Source organism: Rattus rattus, chromosome 15, assembly GCF_011064425.1.
Source record: "Rattus rattus isolate New Zealand chromosome 15, Rrattus_CSIRO_v1, whole genome shotgun sequence".
Lineage (NCBI taxonomy): Eukaryota > Metazoa > Chordata > Mammalia > Rodentia > Muridae > Rattus > Rattus rattus.
This window is the reverse complement of record NC_046168.1, coordinates 9,165,371-9,185,209: the sequence shown is the minus strand read 5'-3', so window position 1 is coordinate 9,185,209 and position 19,839 is coordinate 9,165,371. Positions and strand designations below refer to the sequence as shown.

The 19,839-nt window shown below is 38.7% G+C and overlaps 1 protein-coding gene across 1 annotated transcript in view; it reads left to right on the top strand.

The window, feature by feature from the left end:
- The window catches only part of Ctnna1 (catenin alpha 1), a 128,999-nt gene that overhangs the window by 43,120 nt on the left and 66,040 nt on the right, over window positions 1-19,839 (top strand). Inside the window, exons 4-7 of the mRNA XM_032885963.1 lie at window positions 11,161-11,327; window positions 11,782-11,901; window positions 15,234-15,509; window positions 17,993-18,196. Of these exons, the coding sequence (XP_032741854.1) occupies window positions 11,161-11,327; window positions 11,782-11,901; window positions 15,234-15,509; window positions 17,993-18,196 (767 nt within the window). The remainder of the gene's footprint in view (window positions 1-11,160; window positions 11,328-11,781; window positions 11,902-15,233; window positions 15,510-17,992; window positions 18,197-19,839) is intronic.

The following is a 19,839-nucleotide window of genomic DNA, read 5'->3' as shown; positions in this document are numbered from 1 at the left end:
GGTGTGAGTTGCTGTGTGGTGCTGGGAATTGAACCTAGGTCCTCTCGAAGAGCAGCCAGTGCTTTGACCCACTGAGCTGTATTCAGCTTGGGGCAGATTTAAATATTTATTCTTTTACCTCCCAATTTCGGATATTTGGTTTACCTCTGTTTTCATGGACTTTGTGTACGTGTACTAGACAAGTTGCCCACAATAAGACATTTATCTTAGTTAGGTCGTCAGCAGAACGTCGTTTCTTCCTCAGTGTCTATAACTAGCCCAGTTTGACTCATGCTCAGTCTGGAATAGGTTTTCTGTTGGCAGAGGACAGTGAATCAAATCTGGATACATTTCTACCCCACACATAAGATATTGGGGGAGAGCTCTCTAGAGGATCATGTATACTCCATGAAGGTCTTGATAGGGACTAGGATATTCCCATTAGATTTTTTTTTTGTTAGTGTAAAATATTTCCTTTAAAAAAATTTGTTCTGGAGTGGGAGAGATGGCTTAGAGGTCAAGAACTTTTGCTGCCCTTCCATGTGACATATACACTGAAATAAAATGACAAAAATAATTTTTTAAAAAATTGTTCTTTCGAAGCTGGGCTGTAGCTCAGTGGTTAAATGTTTTCTTAGCATGCATAGGATCCTGAATTTGATCCCTACAGCAAGGGGAAAATTATACTATTTGGTGGTGGTAGATACTGAAATTTTTATTGCTGTATTTGAAATGTCCTAGTACATGTCAGTACTCTAGGGTAGCACTGGTTATCTATAAGCATTAGTTTTCTTTTGTTGGTTTGTTGAAGCCTTTGTTTTTCTTACTAATTGCAATTCTACCAGTTTTTTTTTAAATAAATTTGTGTGTGTGTGTGTGTGTGTGTGTGTGTGTGTGTGTGTGTGTGTGTGTGTGTGTGTGTGTGTGTTTGAGTCAGGGACTGCTGGCCTTGAGTCTACTATGTGTACAAAGCTGATCTTGAGTTCCTGGTCATCTTCCCTCTCCTTCTGAGCCTTGTCTTTAAACTTGTGCACCACCATGCTTGACTGAAATAACTGTGACTATCAACCACAAACAAATATTTCTTCATGTATATGTAGTTTTCCTGGTGAACTTCAGGAGAAGATCTTGATAACCTAATTCAGCCTTTTCTCCAGTATCAAAGAAACTGTAGTGTGAACCTTAAACATCTGCTCCAAATGGCTAGAAGGTGAAGAGGGGTCATTTAGTGTGTCTAGAGAATGCTTTAATATTTTGGCTTACATGCTCCTCCCTTCGTGTCTGTTTGCCTTTAAGAAGTAAATGTCTTAAGGTTTTGGGGAACTTCTTAAGTTCTGACATTTGGGTCAGTATTCCATTTTAGATAAACTTCGGTAATGAAGCCATGCATTGTAGAGATAAAATTCCAAGTTATTGAAAGTATCCAGAATTGCTCTAAGTATCAATCTTTTATATATAGTCTTTAAAGTTCCTCCCTCCCTACTCCTGCTTCTCTCTTTCTGAGAACAGGATCTTACTAGCTCAAGCTGGCTTTGAACTATGTAGTCTTAATTCTTTTTTTTTTTTTTTTTTTTTTGGTTCTTTTTTTCCCCCCCCCGGAGCTGGGGACCGAACCCAGGGCCTTGCACTTCCTAGGCAAGCACTCTACCACTGAGCTAAATCCCCAACCCCTGTAGTCTTAATTCTTGATTCTCTTCCTTCTCCTGAATTGTGAAATAGCAGGCATGTACCATGTATAGACTACTGAGCCCTTTTAAGTAAAACATAACTGAATAATGTCAGAGCAAGACATTTTTTCTGCAAAAGCTCAGGACTTTGTAAGCACAGTTGTTTTGTGAACTTCTCTAATGGCTTAATTATCTCCAGGTATTTTTATGTAAACTCAGGAACATTCAGTTTTACAATCTGACTAAACTGGTGGTCTTTTTACAGCATTCCACAGAGGATGAATAATGAGAGCTTTTGTTATTTTAGTACAGTTTAAATGATTTGTAGTGAGTGAGTGTATAGGGGCTTTGTTTTGTTTGGGGAGTGTGTATGTGTGCGTGTGCATGATGATTGTTAGGGTTGATGTTGGATGTCTTTCTTGATTGCTTTCCAACTGAGGTAGGGTCGCCCTGAACCCGGAGCTTGCTAGTCCGACTAGTGCAGCAAGCTCGTGTGCAAGGAGGATTCCCTATCTCTGCCAAGACATGTAGGTGCTGGCTGTCAGTGAGGAATACCTCAGGGTTTCGTTTGTTTGTTTCTTCTTCAATTGTTAGTCTTGGCAAGGGAATTTTAAATGATGTATTTCATTCCTGACAAAAGGGATTTTGAGCACAAGCTGTTAGTTTTATATATGTGTATATATTCCCCCACCCGCTACCAGCTGACTAAAGTCACATTGTAGGAAGTAAAAATTGGACCTGTGTCCAGAGTCGATGTTGACAGTTTGGACTGATGTAACTCAAATCTGTGTAAGCAGCCTGAATGATAGCTGTTAAAAGAGATAGGACGGAGTAACTGCTAGCGACTGCTTTGAACAGGGTTTGAGAGGGTGACAAGAGGCAGAATGAAGTCTGAGTTTGCTGAATTTATTCTAGAGAGCCAAGCAGCTTTGAGATTATGTGGATGTGTGGGTCTTTCTGTCAGGTGGAGTTGTGAGCTTGTTCTAACACAGTGGCCCTTTCACAGGAAACGATGAACAAGTGTTTCTACTTTCAAATGCTGAGTGTGAGTCTCAAGACTTCGTGCTGCTCAGGAAGAGCATGCAACCGTGTCAGTCACTTAGGTTCATGTTGCTGGAGTAACTGTCCTGTTAGGACCGTAAGTCAGCTGACTTTCTCATAGTCGGCCTTGGAGCCTTAGCTTGCTTTTCAACTTTTTTCTCTTTGCTGCATGGATAAAATTGTCTGATTTTTTTTTTTTCCATTTTCTTTCTTCCTTTCTATGTCTCTCTTCATTTGATCTTTTCTATCTGGATCTGTTAGAAGTAAATCCATTTCCTAACCTCATATGTTGCTGAGGCCTGTGATTGAGTAAAAACGTTATTATTTACCCTCACACACCTTGGTCTCATCACTTAATTATTCTCCTGCTTTTCATTTTTCTTGAGCAGGGGAAACAAAATATAAAACTTGGAAAATCATTAGCGAGTTGTCACCTGAGAGCTTTCTGTCTTAAGTTGTCTGTCTCAGATTGTAAGTCTCTAGGGTTGAGGCTGTACTTTGTTGGACTTGGGATGTGTCAAGGATGCTGTCTGCTTCTGGACCCGCGCCCGTGTTGAGCATATGCTGCTCTGCAGAGATTCAATGCTAATGCAGCCAACTTGTAAGTGAGGAAAGAAGAGTGAAATCATTACATTCTAATGCTTCTTACCATTTTGAAAGTGTTCCTCTTTTAAAGATGTCTTGTTAAATTCACAAAAATAACACTCACTGAGATAATACTTTTAAGTTACACAGGTAATATTACTGCCTTAATATTGTTTGTACAGTGTAGCCTAGAAGGTTATCTCATTGTTTTGTTTTTAAAAATTCTTTAATATGTTTATTTTATGTATACGTATATGTACACTTATGTGCTATGCCATTGGAAATTAGAGGAAATCAGTTTTCTCACCTTACTCTGTTGGGTCTGGGAGAGAACTGTACCATTGTTACCAGCCGAGCCAGCTTTTAAAATTTTGAGATGGAGTTTCCTGCCACTGTAGCAGAAGATGATCTCAGATTCCTGAACCTCCTGCCCCTGTCTCCCTCGTGCTAAGAGTATAGGGTGCACCACTGCACTGACTTGGTTTTGTGTTTTGGAGACTGAATCTCATTCTGTAGCCCAGGCTGGCCTCAAACTTGCATCAATCCTCTTCCCTAAGCATCCTAAGTGCTGGCATTACAGGTGTGCACCACCATGCTCAGCTTAATTTAGGTGTTGACTTCGTGTGTGATGTTGCAGTAACTTGGTTACTGCTAGTTAATTTCTTAAAGAAAGCGATTCCAGGTTGAAATGCATGTTATGCATTTATTTGAATGTGTAATCAGGAAGCAAGTATCTCTCTTTGGAGTGTTTCTGAATAGCAGCAGGGCACACTTGAATTAGAAAGGAAAATGAGAACATGAATATGTGTGGTACTCTATTTTAATGTAAAGAAATATTCTGTCAACTATAAAAGTGGAAAATGCAGAGCTTCTTTCTGTGCCACCAGGGGTAGAAGGGAGGGTAAATTGAGAGGTTTTCTAGGCTCTGTGAGTTCAGATTTAAATAACTTGATATTAACTTGATGTGATTGGACTGACTCTCAAAAGATAAAGTGTAAAAAGCCCATGCCAGAGATTTGCTGGGATCTTGTCTTCGGTTTCTGTAGCTGTGCTGTATCAGGGGCCCAGGGCTTTGCTAGATCTCCTTCCACCGGTGAATACAGGGTGAGGGTGGAAGCTGCCTCAGGTTTAGTGGAATAAGTGATGCCCTCTCTTCCTTTCTTCTTTATTCTCTCTCTTTTCTGAAATTCTGTATCTTTAGGGGTTAAGATCTGAGACTTACATATAAAGATGTTAAACTCTTAGGTACAGGATTCTTGCTACTCTGGGTAAAATGAAAAAAAAAAAAAGTATCTTCTTAGGGATTTGAGAGGAAACCACAGTCTTATTAAGTTGACATTGATTTGTGATTTTTCTGCTTAGCTTTCTGGATATAGATAGACATTAGTCCTATACCACTATGTGTGGGCTTAATAAAAGTACTCTGTTTGTCTGTCTGTCTCTGTTACAATGTGTGCTGCCAAGCCTGTCTGTCTAGTGAGGGTTTTCCTGTTGTGAACAGACACCATAACCAAGGCAAGTCTTATAAGGACAACATTTAATCAGGGTGACTACAGGTTCAGAGGTTCAGTCCAGTATCATCAAGGCAGGAACATGGCAGCATCCAGGCAGGCATGGTGCAGGAGGATCTGAGAGTTCTTCATCTTCAGAAGGCTGCTAGTGGAAGACCAACTTACAGGCAGCTAGGGTGAGGGTCTTAAAGCTCACACCCACAGTGACACACCTACTCCAACAGGCCACACCTTCTAATAGTGCCACTCCCTGGGCAGAGCATATAGAAGCCATAACACTGGCCAAAACAACTTTAATCGAAATTTTACATTTCAAAACCAAAGCAACATCAACAAAAAAGAGAAGAAATAATAATAAAAGAAGTAGTAGTAGTAGTGATGATGATGATGATGATAATAATAATACTTTGCAGTGAATGTATTTTGATACTAATCAAAAGGAAAAGGAAAAGTTACCTATAATTTTGTAACTAAGAGATTAAAAGCATGTTTGTGATTGGGGAGATAGTTTAGCAGTTAAGAGCATTGATTGCTCTTCCAAAGGTCCATGATTCAATTCCTAGCATCCAAATAGTGGCTCAGAGCTTTCTGTAATTCCAGTTTCAGGGGATCTAATGCCACCTTCTGATTTCTGAGGGCTCCTTTATGCATGTAATACACATACATTTATTCAGGCACACACACAGAAGTAGAAAATAAATTATTTTACAAGCTGTTTCCTGTGACTGCTCACGTGAGTAGAAGGACAGTGTGCTTATTGTTTCATTTATTTTTTACTTTATGATATGAAAAACATTTAGGATCTAGTTTTCTTCTTGTAATGTAGTTCTATGGAGTGATTCAATGCAGACATACTATTTTGTACCAGTGAACCGTAGGTTTTAATTTTTCCCATTGTATTTGTTTGTGTGTGTGCATGTATGCTTACAGTGTATGTGTGGAGGTCCAGGGACAACTGGAGGAGGCAGTTATTTCCTTCACCGTCTGGGCTCTGTAGGTGGAGCCTAAGCTTGGTGCCTTTCTCTATTCATTGAGCTGACTCACTGGCCCTAAAGATTTTAAAGATACCATTAACTTTATTCACTTTTTATGCTTTTAAGCACTTTTGAATTTTAAATAAAAGACTGGAAGTAGATGAGATAAGGGAGAAGGAGAAAGGTTTTGGAGTATTAATATCCTAACGAGTTAGAGAAAACAATTGAGCAAAATCTTGGAAAATAAGACAGGTGTCACAATTTCCTGAATGTCCAAAAAATTGATCCTGAAATAATTTGAACCTGCTGAAGGTAGTTAATAGCATTCAGTTGTTTACCTTCTGTCATTTTAACCCAGTAGTTCCCTGACCCATCCCCAGCCCCCCTTTGTAGTTTGCAGTAAGCACATCCAGGTGGATGTTACAAAAGGTCTTTTCTCTTTGGGATTTGGCAATTACTAAGAAACAGTATGCTCCCATAAAATGTTTCAGAAATGCCTACCTAAGGTCCATCTAATAATTGGAATTTTTTTTTCTTTGCATTAGCTGTAAACAAAAATGTCCTTGGTTTATATGCTTTATATGGTTAACCCATATTTTAAACACTTGATTTTATAAAGCTTTTAAAAAAGATTTTAGAAGCCAGGAGCAGTGGTACACCCTTGTAACCTCAGTATTTAGGAGGCTCAGGCAGGAGGAACATAAGTTTGAAGCTTGCCTTAGGTATATAATGAAACCTTGTCTGAAAGAAAAAAAAAGACTTTAGCAATATATTAATTTCGCCTTTTCAGCTTTATAATGAGCTAGCAGACATAAATTTTTTATGCCTTAAAATATAAAAATCTGAAACATGAATACATATATGTATGCATGCATGTGTGTCTGTGCGTGCGCCACACACACACACACACACACACACACACACACACACTCTAGAATTTTGAGACAGGTTTTCTCTGTGTAGCCCTGGCTATCCTAGAATTTACTCTGTAGACCAGGCTGGCCTCCCTTTGCCTCCCAAGTGCTGGAATTAAAGGCATTTGCCACCACTGCCCATTGGATTTTATATACTATATATACAAATAACAGATATTTTAATTGTTTTCATCATTTATATATCTTTTCTTTAAAAAAAAAATATGTTCATGAGGCTTAAGTGATGGCCCAGTAGTTAAGATCACTGGCTGTTCTTCTAGGGGTTGATTTCCAGTAGCCACATTGTGTCTCACAGCCATCTGTAACTCCAGTTCTAAGGGATCTGATGCCTTTTGCTGGCCTCCGAAGCACAGAGCAAACATTTGATGCACAGACATAAAATAGACAAAGCATTCATACACATAATAATAATAGTAATAATAATAATAATAATAATAATAATAATAATAATAAGTTAAAATTGTAGAGAACCTTCAGGAAAACAAGTAACTCATAGCACCATAGTCTGTTGGACTCCTTGATGTGCACACACACTAGTACCCCATTCACTGTGCAGCTCTGATTATTATATACCTGTTGTTTAAGGAAGGAAGGACTTACTAATAAAGACACTTGGGGCAGGAGAACTGTAATTTGCAGTGGTGTACCTCTACAAAATGGGGTGTTTTTTTTGTCTTCCCCCTCCTTCCTTTCTCCTGCCTTTTTGTGTTTCCCCCTTTCCCTTCTTTCTCGGACATAGTATATAGAAAAGTTCTGGTCAAGAAGCAAGCTACAAGTAACTTTAAGGGACTGGAGAGGTTGTTCAGCTTCCCGTTTTGTGACCCCAGTTTGGATCCTAAGGAAGCACCTGTGTCCAGTGGCTTATTATTCCCTGTAAATCCAGGGCATCAGACTCCTCTTCTTGCCTTCTTGTGCACACATACACAAACACACATAAATAAAAGATCACTAGCATTGTAGACAAAAACACATTTTGTTGTCTTCATTGGCATTTCTTTGCATAGAGTACATGGAGTGTGAGGTGGTTAGTGGGTAATTGAGGGAGATGAGAACTCCCTTGAGATCTAGAAAGAGTCTCAGCTTGGAAGGTATTTTTAAAATGTGGAAAAGTTGTTACTGTTGAGATGGCTCATCAGACAAAGAGTTTATTCTAGAGCCTACATGGTAGAGGAGGAGAGCCAGCTTTGGCAGGTTGGTTTCTGACATCGTGTACTGTAGTGTCTACAGGCTCCAAATAGTAAGTAAATGTATGAGGAAATAAGTATGCAGAGGAGCAAAAATGCAGAAAAACCAAGGGTCTGCAAGGCAAGTTTCCTCAGTCAGTGATGGTTCACTGAAGGACCAGCTTCTTTCTTAAAAGTAACTTTCTGTGGTGTATAGGTTGAGTGAAGGAGGTGACAGGTGCAGCATTTCCTGTTAGGAGCCAACATCTACTTTATCCTTAAGAAACTTGCTAGCATAACTATCGTTTTTCTCTTTTTGTTTGCCATTTAAAACAGTACCTTATATATCCTGGGCTGGCCTGGTACTTGCTAGAGTGATGTTGAACCCCTGATTCTCTTGCCTTGATCCTGTCTTGGGATTACAGACATGTTGGGGAGCAGGCAGCTCTGTGTAAATCCAAGATCATCCTCAACTATATAGCCAGCCTGTGCTACAAAAAACAGAAACCAACATACAAAGTACCCCCCTCAGAACTAGCAAACAAACAAACAATTAGTACAGCATAATAGAATCTCTGAGCAATGTGGTAGCTTGAACCTGTAATAATCCCAGTACTGTGGGTGGAAGAGACAGGGGGATTGGAAGACCATTTTCTTTTTTTTTTTTTTTTTTTTTTTTTAATTATTATATAAGTAATTGTTGTCTTCAGACACACCCAGAAGAGGGCATCCTCATTACAGATGGGATATATGGGAATTGAACTCATGACCTCTGGAAGAGCAGTCATGAGCCATTTTTTTTTTTTTTTTTTTTTTTTTTTTTTTTTTTTTTTTGTTTTATATGTGTAGATGTTTTTGCGGGCGTGTGTTTTCTGTGCACCACTTGATGCCCTGAAAGAGTTACAGATAGCTGTGATCTGACAGATGGGTTTTGGGAATTAAGTTCCATGTGTTTTAGGTTCAGGGCTCAGGTTAAAAAAGAAAAACCTGGGGTTGGGGATTTAGCTCAGTGGCAGAGCGCTCGCCTAGCAAGCGCAAGGCCCTGAGTTCGGTCTCTAGCTCCAAAAAAAAGAAAAAGAAAAAAAATAATAAAAAAAGAAAAACCTAGTCTCCTTTATAATCATTCCCCCAATTTTTTGGCCCACATTTCTTTTCCTATAAATTTATAAAGTTTGGTTGCTTTGAGGGAATATAGTTAAAGTAATTGATTCTTAAGAAAGGTCTTGATCTTAATCTTGTTCTAATAAAGAACTGAGGATTTATTCCCCTCTTTTGTCTTTGTTTTGAACTAATAGAAGTGCTTAATTGTTATGGTCTCTGAACGAGAGGAAAACATCAGGGTTGACAGATCTGGATTCATAGCAGATGGTGTAATAGTAGAAGGTTCTCTCTTTTTTTAAACTTAATTATTTTTAATTTTAATTTATTTTTATTTTTATTTTTTTTTAAAGACAGGGTTTCTCTGTGTAGCCCTGGCTGTTCTGGTTCTTGCTCTTTAGACCAGGCTGACTTTAAAGATTTACTGACAATTATTGTAATTGAGTCTCACTATATAATAGCCCTTGATACCTTGGAGCTCACTGTATAGATCAGTCTGGCCTTGAACTTACAGAAATCTGCTTGCCTGGTTCTCTAGTGCTGAGAGTAAAGGTGTGCGCTATCACCTGATTGGTTTGCTTATTTTCTTTTTAGACATAGGTCTCATGTAGCCAGGCTGGGTTGGACCATTTTTTCATGTATTCAACTCTGTAATTGTGTTGCCTTTCCATATGGTAGGCATGAGCCATTTTGTCTTACTTAAGAATCAGTCCGTCAGTCAGTCAATCCCTCCCTCCCTCCCTTCCTTCCACAGTCTCACTGGATGGCCCTGGATAGCCTGGAACTCTTGTCTTTTTTTTTTTTTTTTTAAATACATACTTTGACGTAAGTAGATTTTTTTTTTTAAAGATTTATTTATTTATCATATACAAGTACACTGCACCTGTCTTCAGACACACCAGAGGAGGGCATCGGATCCCATTATGGATGGTTGTAAGCCACCATGTGGTTGCTGGGATTTGAACTCAGGACCTCTGGAAGAGCAGTCGGTGCTCTTAACCACTGAGCCATCTCTCCAGCCCCCCCCCCTTTTTTTTAAATAGTTTTAAAATTTTTATATGTTGTAGGTGGAGGTATGTATAAAGAGATATGTATACATATGGAGGTCATAGTTCGACTTATGAGAGCTGGTTCTTTCCTTCTGTTATGTGGCTTTCAGAGATCAAATCAAATGGCCAGGCATGGTGGCAAGTATTATCTGCTGAGTCATCTTGCTGATCTGGTTCAAGAATTGCTGATTGCTGCTGCTGATTTTCTTTTAATTTTTACAGAAAAAGCTTAGTAAACTTTTACTGGGCCAGGGAGAAGGGTCAGTGGCTAAAGTGCTTTTATTATAAATGTGGTGCTTACACCACATTTGTATCTTCAGATACAAATGTAAATTCTGGACGGGCATAGCATACCCATGTAATTCCAGCACTGGGAAGGCAAGGATAGGTTTCCACAGTAAGCTAGTTAGCCAGACCAGAGCTCTGGATTCAGTGGAGAGACCTTGCCGCAGTGAATAAGGTAAAAGGGGTCAACCGTGGGCACATATACTCTCATGTGAAAAAGAAATTAGTCTTATTTATCTTAACTGCCACAGGGATAGCCTTTAAGGTGGCATTTGAGCTTAGTTCTTTTAGGACCTGTATGTATCTTTTCTTTTTTTGTGTGTGTCAATTCAGAGATTGTTTTAATTGTTCAGTTTTATTTATTGGATTTTTGTAGGTGAGTGATGGGAAATTGGATCTGACTTTGTAGTCTGCCAGCCTTGAATCAGAAAGTTTTCTTTCTGAGCCTCTGGAATACTGGGATCATAGCTACAGGCCTCACACTCACATGCTCAGTGTGATTTGTATTTTGTTTTAACTAATAAGCACCTGGTAGATTGGAGATTAAGTTGTTATTGTTGAGAGCTAGACTCTATTACAGCTGTTCTAAGTGTTTATCTGACTTCCTTTAGTCGTTGAGTTAAGGGAAGAGCTATTTTTAAGCCTTTTTGTTATAGTGCCTAGTTACTTTCTGTGTTTGATCCTTGTTATAGGAAGATGCTTAAGTGATAGTACAAACCAAAGGGAGAAAAACAGAAACAGACTCTTAAAATCCATGTTTCTATGAAGTAATGGAGCGAGGGCTATCTTACCCTTTAATAAAATGTTAGTTTTTAATGAATAAATTATTTGAGTTAATTTCTGCTGGCTTTGTGTTTTCATTCTGTAAAACAGGAGATCTGATGAAGAGCGCTGCTGGGGAGTTTGCAGATGACCCGTGTTCTTCTGTGAAGCGAGGTAACATGGTTCGGGCAGCTCGAGCCCTGCTTTCCGCCGTTACCCGGCTGCTGATTCTGGCTGACATGGCAGATGTCTACAAGTTACTTGTTCAGCTGAAAGTTGTAAGTTTGGGTCTATGTCTATAATTTATTCTTCGTGTCCTCGGGAAGTTAATGTTGGTCACACTTTGTTTAGTATTAAGAATTATTTTGGTTTTGAATCAGTTTTGATTGCTTCATTCAGTTTCAAGTATTTATGATACAGGCTCCTCCATAGGCTACTGTTGCCTCAGTTTTGCTGAAGAAATTGTAACAAAGGTATTTTTGACTGCCTTTCTATATAGTACTCATTGTATGTTTCTTTGTACTAATGGTGTTTCCGAATTAGAAAGCCAAAATATAAACTAATTAGGTGCTCCCCAATTCTTCCAAATCACTCGAGCACTCAAGCGATGCCAGGCCCCATCAACTACGCATACATGTTGGGTTGCTGTCCGACTAGCTGTTAAAGAAGATGGCGTCTTAGAACTTATTACATTTTACCTATGGATTTGATTGCTTTTCTGGTTTGTTTTAGGTGGAAGATGGCATATTGAAGCTGAGGAATGCTGGCAACGAGCAGGATCTAGGGATACAGTACAGAGCTCTGAAACCAGAAGTAGATAAGCTGAACATCATGGCGGCAAAACGACAACAGGTACAAGCACGAGTGCAGACGCTGCACGCTACTCACCTACTGATCGCTTTGTTTGTTATGGACCAGGCTAGAGTGTATTTTAATTTCAGTGGGGATGACCTGATTTGCCTATGTTTTCTAATGGTGTCATTGCGTTCCCCTGTTCATGTGGTTCTAAAATTAAGTTTCGCTCACATTTCTATACAGTGTTTCTGTTTTAAGTAGTTCAAGGCTGGCCTTAAACTTTTGATTTTCCTTCCTTCTGTTTTCGTCCCAACATCTGTTTTCGTGCTGGGGTTAAAGGCACATACCAAGATGCTTGACTAGATGGTATTCTTGAGTAAAAACATAGTAACAGTCCAAAATTTATTTCTAAATAGAGAAACTTACTAGAAAGTAATTCTGTCTGAATTTTAATTCTCTGTGCCCCCGAGTTCATTAGGAATTCCTTGCAGTTCTCAACCTGTGCATTGTGATACCAAAGATATTTATACCATCCACGCAGCATCTGAGAAGGCCCTCTCATTGTATTGTAAACAGGCAAAGGGCATCCTCCCTCAAGACCACTCAGGACTCTTCCTTGCCTTACAAAGCCACTAATGTCACCATGGGGTTACACTTCTCGTAATGTTAAGAGGGAAATGAGAAGAAACTTTCACTTGAATTTCCAGTGTTCTTAGTAGAGTTAGATTACTCGGAGCTTAGCTTTTTATTTTTAGTCACAGTGCATGGAATGATACGTCAGATTTATGGAAATTAGTTTTTCCTCTCTATGTATATTTTCTGTTAGTCCTTAGCTTGACTATAATCAGATAGGTGGAGTCAATCCAAAACAAAAGTCTCTTAAGTAATTTGCTATGTTGCTTTATAGCTCACTTTTCACCAAAATTTAGATTATTAATCAGTATTATATAGCTTGAAAGGAATACCTTTTCATTGATTTATTATTACAATACCAGTACCCAATACAAACATGGCTCTAAAGAGGGGGCGGCATTTATCCTTAGCACCTAGGATAAATGAGACTTATTTGTTATTCTCATCATAGAAGCTTGGCAAGTGGAGTTTGTTCAGAAAATGCTCACATAGAAAATATTTTCCAGTTACTTGAACCTCATGACTAGCCACGTTGCTTGTTGTACTTGATTCTTGAAATGATCCCTAACTCTCTAAAACTAGGATAGATGGCTCTGAGTACTTAGCCTAATGTAGTCTTTAGAAAAGTAGAAGTTTATTGTACTAGACTCTAGACTACCCAGTGACCTAGGAAAATTGACTACTCACTCGGTACCTGTTAACTTTAGGTGATTATGAATATCTGTGGCAGCCTTTGCTGGAGACTGGGCTGATGTATCTTTTGAGTGTTTAGCAACAATGAGGCTTATTGTAGAGCATTTTATAGAACAAAGCATAGTATAAATACTTAAAGGCAGATATGGTCATAGGAGGCTTAAGGGGCCTTGCCATGGTGATAAAGGCAAATAATTAGAAAATGCCCACAAAATATGTGTGCCCCATATTTAAGCTTAATGTTAGCCACAGCCCCTTGTTCCAACTTAAGTTTGAAATTGCTCACACTTCCAATCTACAGGGTCCCGTTTCTGAATATGTAGCCTAATATAGTATGCTACAGGGCATTTGGTGTGTTGTAAGCTATGACCTGCAAATTCAGGTGCTAAATGAGAAAAGAATTCTAGGTAGAAAAGCAGCTGTCTTTGTACAAGGTTTGAATAAAGATGTAAACTCCCAAATTATATACTGAGATGACGTTTCAGAAGAAAGAAATGGGTCAGTGTTTTAATGTTTTATTAAGAAGTCATCTAGGGGGCTGGAGAGATGGCTCAGCAGGTAAGAATACTGGCTGCTCTTGCATATGACCCGGGTTCAATTCCCAGCACTCAGACTGAAAATTGTCTATTACTCTAGTTACAGGGTATCTGACACCTCACACTAATGGACATAAGATAAAAATTAAATTATATATGTGTATGTGTGTGTGTATGTGTGTATATATGTATGTATGTGTATATTTCTTGTATAAAAGTAGTCATCAAGGACTGGAGAGATGGTTCAGTGGTTTTGAGCTCTGACTGCTCTTCCAGAGGTCCTGAGTTCAATTCCCAGCAACCACATCGTGGCTCACAACCATCTATAATGGGATCCAATGCCCTCTTCTGGTGTTTCTGGAGACAGCTGCAGTGTACTCATATAAATAAAAATAAATAAATCTTTTAAAAATGTCATTAAATAATTAACTCAGACTTTTTGAATAATTGACTTTTCTACATTACTTAGTTTTTTCATAGTTTATACATGTAATACTAATCTTAAAAATATTTATATCTGTATTCTAATATTCTGTTAGTGATATTAACACTGGAATTTTATGTTTTCATGTAAAGGACTGTTGGAGCAGACTTTGAGTGTAGGGTAATTCCTCTGCTCTAATAGTGATCCGCATTTATCAAAGACTCCTGTGTCTTTTAAGTTTCAGTAATGAGGACTAGATGCTACCAGTGTTTCCTTTGTCTTTTGTATACTAATACGTAACCCATCCATCCCTCTTAGTGTTCTAGATGTCACTAGTTACAATGACATTAGCAGTCTCATATTCTTATAATTATGGGGTAGAAGAAACGATAAAGGATCTTTCACTTGAGACCACAGCTCAGAATTTTATAATCATAAATTGCAATTATGGAGCACATGTTCCTCCATTTAGTGACTGGTGGCTCTTACTTTGTGAGAAGAGCATAGTTTTGTAATCTAGAATGGTCTTTGGGGTACGAAAATGGGGAGGAAGTGTTGTATACTTAGGAGAATAGCTGATCATATACTTAACCTAGTTGGTTTGCAAAGTTCATACACACGTAGTATTGTGTTACCAATTTCATAAAATTCTTGTAATGGACTAAGGTAATTTAAAGTCTCATGTTTTCCACTTAAATATGTCTATGTGGACTTTCTCTTTGGTTGGAATTCTACTCATATGGACCTGATCAAGATGTTAAGCAGTTTTACATTGTAACATTTATTTTATGCCTTATTTAGTGTTAGGTCCTCTGTATGTGTTATCTCATTTTATTCCTCAAAATGCTAAAAGAGCTATAATATTGTTTCTGTTTTGTAAAAGGAGAAACTGAACACGAAAGTTTACAGTGAGGATACAGTAGATGGCCAGGAAAAAGTAAGCTAGGAGATTCAAGTCAAGGCTCTGCCTGCAGAGCTGTCCTTACGTACTTAGCCACGTAACCTCCGTTGTGATCATTAATGATCATTGTGCTACGTTAATGCAGATGTGTCTTGATATGAATAGAAACCTTGTAAAGACCCTTTCGATTATTTTATTTCAGGAACTGAAAGATGTGGGCCATCGTGATCAAATGGCTGCAGCTAGAGGAATCCTGCAGAAAAATGTTCCCATCCTCTACACTGCATCCCAGGCATGCCTGCAACACCCCGATGTAGCAGCCTACAAGGCCAACCGGGACTTGATATACAAGCAGCTGCAGCAGGCCGTCACAGGGATCTCTAATGCTGCCCAGGCTACTGCATCAGATGACGCCTCCCAGCAGCAGGGTGGCGGTGGCGGCGGTGGAGAGCTGGCGTATGCTCTCAACAACTTTGATGTAAGTAATATTTGGGAGGAAGGTTTGGGCTCTTCACCAACTGCCAAAAGATAACTGGTTCCTGGGGAAATATGATCAAGACTGTGATGAAAGCCCATTTTCCAATTAAATTTGTTCTCTAAGTGGAAAGAAATTGTTATGAGTCATAAGTTTACTTTATTGTAACTTGGCTTAAAGCATTTTTTACCCTCTCTCCTTGTGTGGCTAAACTTTAGGATTCTTCTATGCGATTTGTGTTTCCTTGCCTAGCATTTTTTTCCTTTTAATATGGTTCTTCTTGAGGCTATGAGTCTGGCTCATTCCAGCTAGGATTTTACCATCTGACAAATGTGGACCTGGGAGAGGTACAGAAGCAAAGTGAGTAGGCTTTGTCTCTGGGAACTCATGGTCCAGTGAGAGATGTAGGTAAATCATGCTGCTGTCATCTTACTCTCACCTGCCTGCCTAGGTAGATTTCTGCTTTTGTGATTTCCTTTGAGCCATGAGCACAGAAGTTTAACCACATTGAAACAGATTTGAAATTAGTTTTAATTTTCTTTAGCATAATGCTTTCATAACGGTGCCCTAGATCTCTCCTGTGTATATGATGTATATCTATTATCCTTTGTTCTCACAGTAATTAATGTGTTGGACCTTGCTATAAATTTTAACCCAGAGTGAATTGTGGCCTCCAGTAGATGGCAGCAGTTTAAGTTGTTTTTTAAACTGGGTCTGACTCTGTAGCCTAGGCTAGCCTCAGCCTCCCCATGTGTCATCATGACTCTCTTTGGTTTTGAGTTTTGTGTGTGTGTGTGAGAGAGAGAGAGAGAGAGAGAGAGAGAGAGAGAGAGAGAGAGAGAGAGAGAGAGAGAGAGAGAGAGAGAGAGAGAGAGAGAGACAGAGAGAGAGAGAGAGAGAGAGAGAGAGAGAGAGAGAAAGAGAAAGAGAGAGAGAGAGAGAGAGAGAGAGAGAGAGAGAGAGGGGGGGGGGGGAGAGAGAGAGATATTTGTCTCGGGGGGCCGTGAACTCACAGCCCACCTGTGTTTCCAGTGTTGGGATTAACAGCACATGCCACCATGCCCAGTGAATCTTTGTTTTAGGCATGTTAGAGGAAAGTTCTAGATAGCTATTATGTTTCATAGTTGAAGTGTTGTGAAGTATGGCGTCAGTGTGATGAAATGTATTTTGTTTTCAGCAGGGATTTTTGTTCTTGTTTTTCGATGCTTGTATCTTGAGTTTGGGTAGTTGATTCTTGGTGATATGTACTGATTTAGGCTTTTTCCTAAAGCATGGGTGATGAAGGCAGTGCTTTGCTGAAAGGCCTTGCCGTTAAAATTGGGTGTTTACCCAGGAGTTTTATTTTTTGTATTGCAGAAAATTAAACTCAAGGATTCATCCGTGCTAGGCAGATTACCACAGAATTTGGCCTCTAGTTCTTATCCCATAGAATGAAGCTAAAATGGCTTTATGGTTGTTAGGATGTCTTGTAACATGTACCATTGTTTTCTGCTTCACATTTTACAAATACATTCGGTATTTGTATTCTCAAGGCAGTAAGGAGCGTGTTTGCACTAAACTGAATTGTAGACCTAGGTCACAATTTCTTTATTTGTAGGAGGGGTCTGCACTAACTGGTCTCTATATTATAGTTCTGTGATAGTTGTAAAATCTACAGCCATTTGTTCTTTTCTTCTATTGTCCAGAGATTTTGTTGTTGTTGTCTCTTCCTCTGTGACTCAGCCGTGTTGGAGATTGAGTGCAGGCGGATGTGGTTAGGCCAGTGCTCTAATAATCAGCTACATCTCCAGCCCTGTGTTCAACCTTGATCAGAGAAATTCTTTAATAACCAAATCTGCAAGAAAAATGGTCAGCTAAAATGATTAACTGACGGTGAAGCATGATCACTTTCAAAACTGAAGTTTCCTTGGAAAGAAAGGAGGAAATGTTTACTCACTGAAAAATACCAAACTTTTGGCAGAAAAAAATTTGGCATTTAAGTTGAAATTACTAAGGAAGAAAATTAAAAATTAAGGCCCAAATGTTTGCATAGATATTTATTGGTATGAAAGTCAGTTGTATTTAATGGGCATGTATCTAATTGATAAGTTCTTCAAGAGGAAAAGTTAGTACTTTAGTTGTTTAAATTGTTTATGGTCAAACAGTTCTGTCCTGTAGCAGCTATATACTGCACATAGAGTTCTTATTTTTCTTACAGTTAGCATTTGACAATATCCAATATTCTGCAGGCTGACCTTTAGATGTATAGGAAAAGTAAGGTGAACATGATAACTCTGTTTGCATTTGTGATATCGTCCTTTATTCAGGCTCTGCTTGGTTAATAGTGCCCTCCTTGTGAGGTAATCACTGACCTGGGATGACAGCTACATGGGATGGCCTTTGCTGTTAGGACTACATCGTGATATTCCTGATCAATACTTTGCTTGCCTTTTGAATAACTGAGGGAACAGAAATGAGTATTAATTTCAGTAACCCTTTTTCTGTAGAAACAAATCATTGTGGACCCCTTGAGCTTCAGCGAGGAACGCTTTAGGCCTTCACTGGAGGAACGCCTGGAAAGCATTATTAGCGGAGCTGCCCTGATGGCCGACTCATCCTGCACACGTGATGACCGGCGTGAGCGCATTGTGGCAGAGTGTAATGCTGTCCGCCAGGCTCTACAGGACCTGCTATCAGAATACATGGGCAATGTAAGTGCCAGAACTTCTCTTGGAACTAAGATGTCTGAGGACTTTTTTTTACTCTATTCATTGTGTGGGTGCTTTATCTGCATGGGGTGTTGGGGAGATGTTTCAGTTGGTAAAGTCTTGCCATATAAGCATTATGACTTGAATTCAGGACTTTAGCTTTTTTTTTTTTTTTTTTTATGTATATTCTTTATTTCAAAAGTAATTTGTAAAGCTTATAATTTTGTACCATATATAGAGAATTATGTGTGCATCCATAATATTAATGCCAATTATAATCAACCTTCAAGGAATAATTTAGCTTCTTTTTTAAAAAGCTAGGCAATATATGGTGCTTGACTATAATTCCAGAACTGGGTGGAGGCAGGTGGATAGGTACCAGGTGTTCTTGGCTAGCAAGTCTAGCCAAATCTTTGAGCTCTTGGCTCAGTAAGAGACCTGTCTAAAAAGATAATATGGAGAACCGCTGAGGAAGACACAGAGTCTTCCACACACATGTGTACATACATGCCCCTGTGCATAAGAAACATCAGAAAGAAAGCACTATGATACAATTGCTGTTTGGCTCTTTATAATTATAGAACACACTGTGTCTGTTGGTTTTTTTTCTTTATGTGCCTTGCCCTTCTCCTTCCTTTATACTCTGCCACTCAGTTATTTAGTTCTAGCTTAAGGTTACTGTGATTTAGACTGGGTACCAGTATCTTGCTGTTCTAGGGAAGGAATAAATCAACAGAAGTATCTTAAAGGATGCTGTTCGAACACTGAGCTGCCTGCCCCATGCTGACACTACTTTGCTTTGTATGAATAACAGTAGATCTGAATCTTGGTTGTGGTGTACTGAGTATGAATGACCTCATCTTTGAGCCCTTTACATAGTGAAGATATTGTTACTGTGTACAATAGAGAACTGCTTCATTAACTATTAATACATTTTAATATTTTAAAAATAAAAGTATTTTAAAAGGTGAAACAATGAAACAAATGAGTTATTCCTACTGTTTTTTGCTTATTTAATTAATACTTTTCTAAATAAAGATACTAAGTTTTTGGGTTTTTTCTCATATGTTCCTTGCTGCACATACATCTTGTTTTGTTCACTTACATGTCTTAATAAGTGAAAGGGTAATGGTGAGCCATGATGTTGTTTCTAGGGTTTTCTAGTGTCTTTATTTTTACCTAATTGAACCATACTGTGAAGACAGCGAAGCATGTAATTTGAAGTCATTGCCATGCTTTGATTGTAGGTGGTCTACCTAAGAAAAATGAGATTAGAAGTTAAGTAGAAAGTGGTTGGTAAGTCACAGTGGAAATATGGGATGCATTAAAACTGCTTATCTGTGCTTAAACATTAAAAATATGAAGGCATATAGGTTGAGGAGTATTTGATAATGTAGGAATCATGAACCAGAGTGCATATATAGATCATCATATGTAGCTCTGAAAGTCAAGTAGAGGAATGTAGTGTGGTGTGATTAGGAAGTCACTTAGAATATATTCCAATACAATTATGACAGTCATAGAGCTTTCTAAACAGGCTATCAAATAGCTCTTTAATTATGGGATTGCTCAGACTCTACCTTGTCACCCTGGTCATGAGTAATCTGATTTCTTCCTTGGTTGATAGGTAAATAGTATTACTTTCT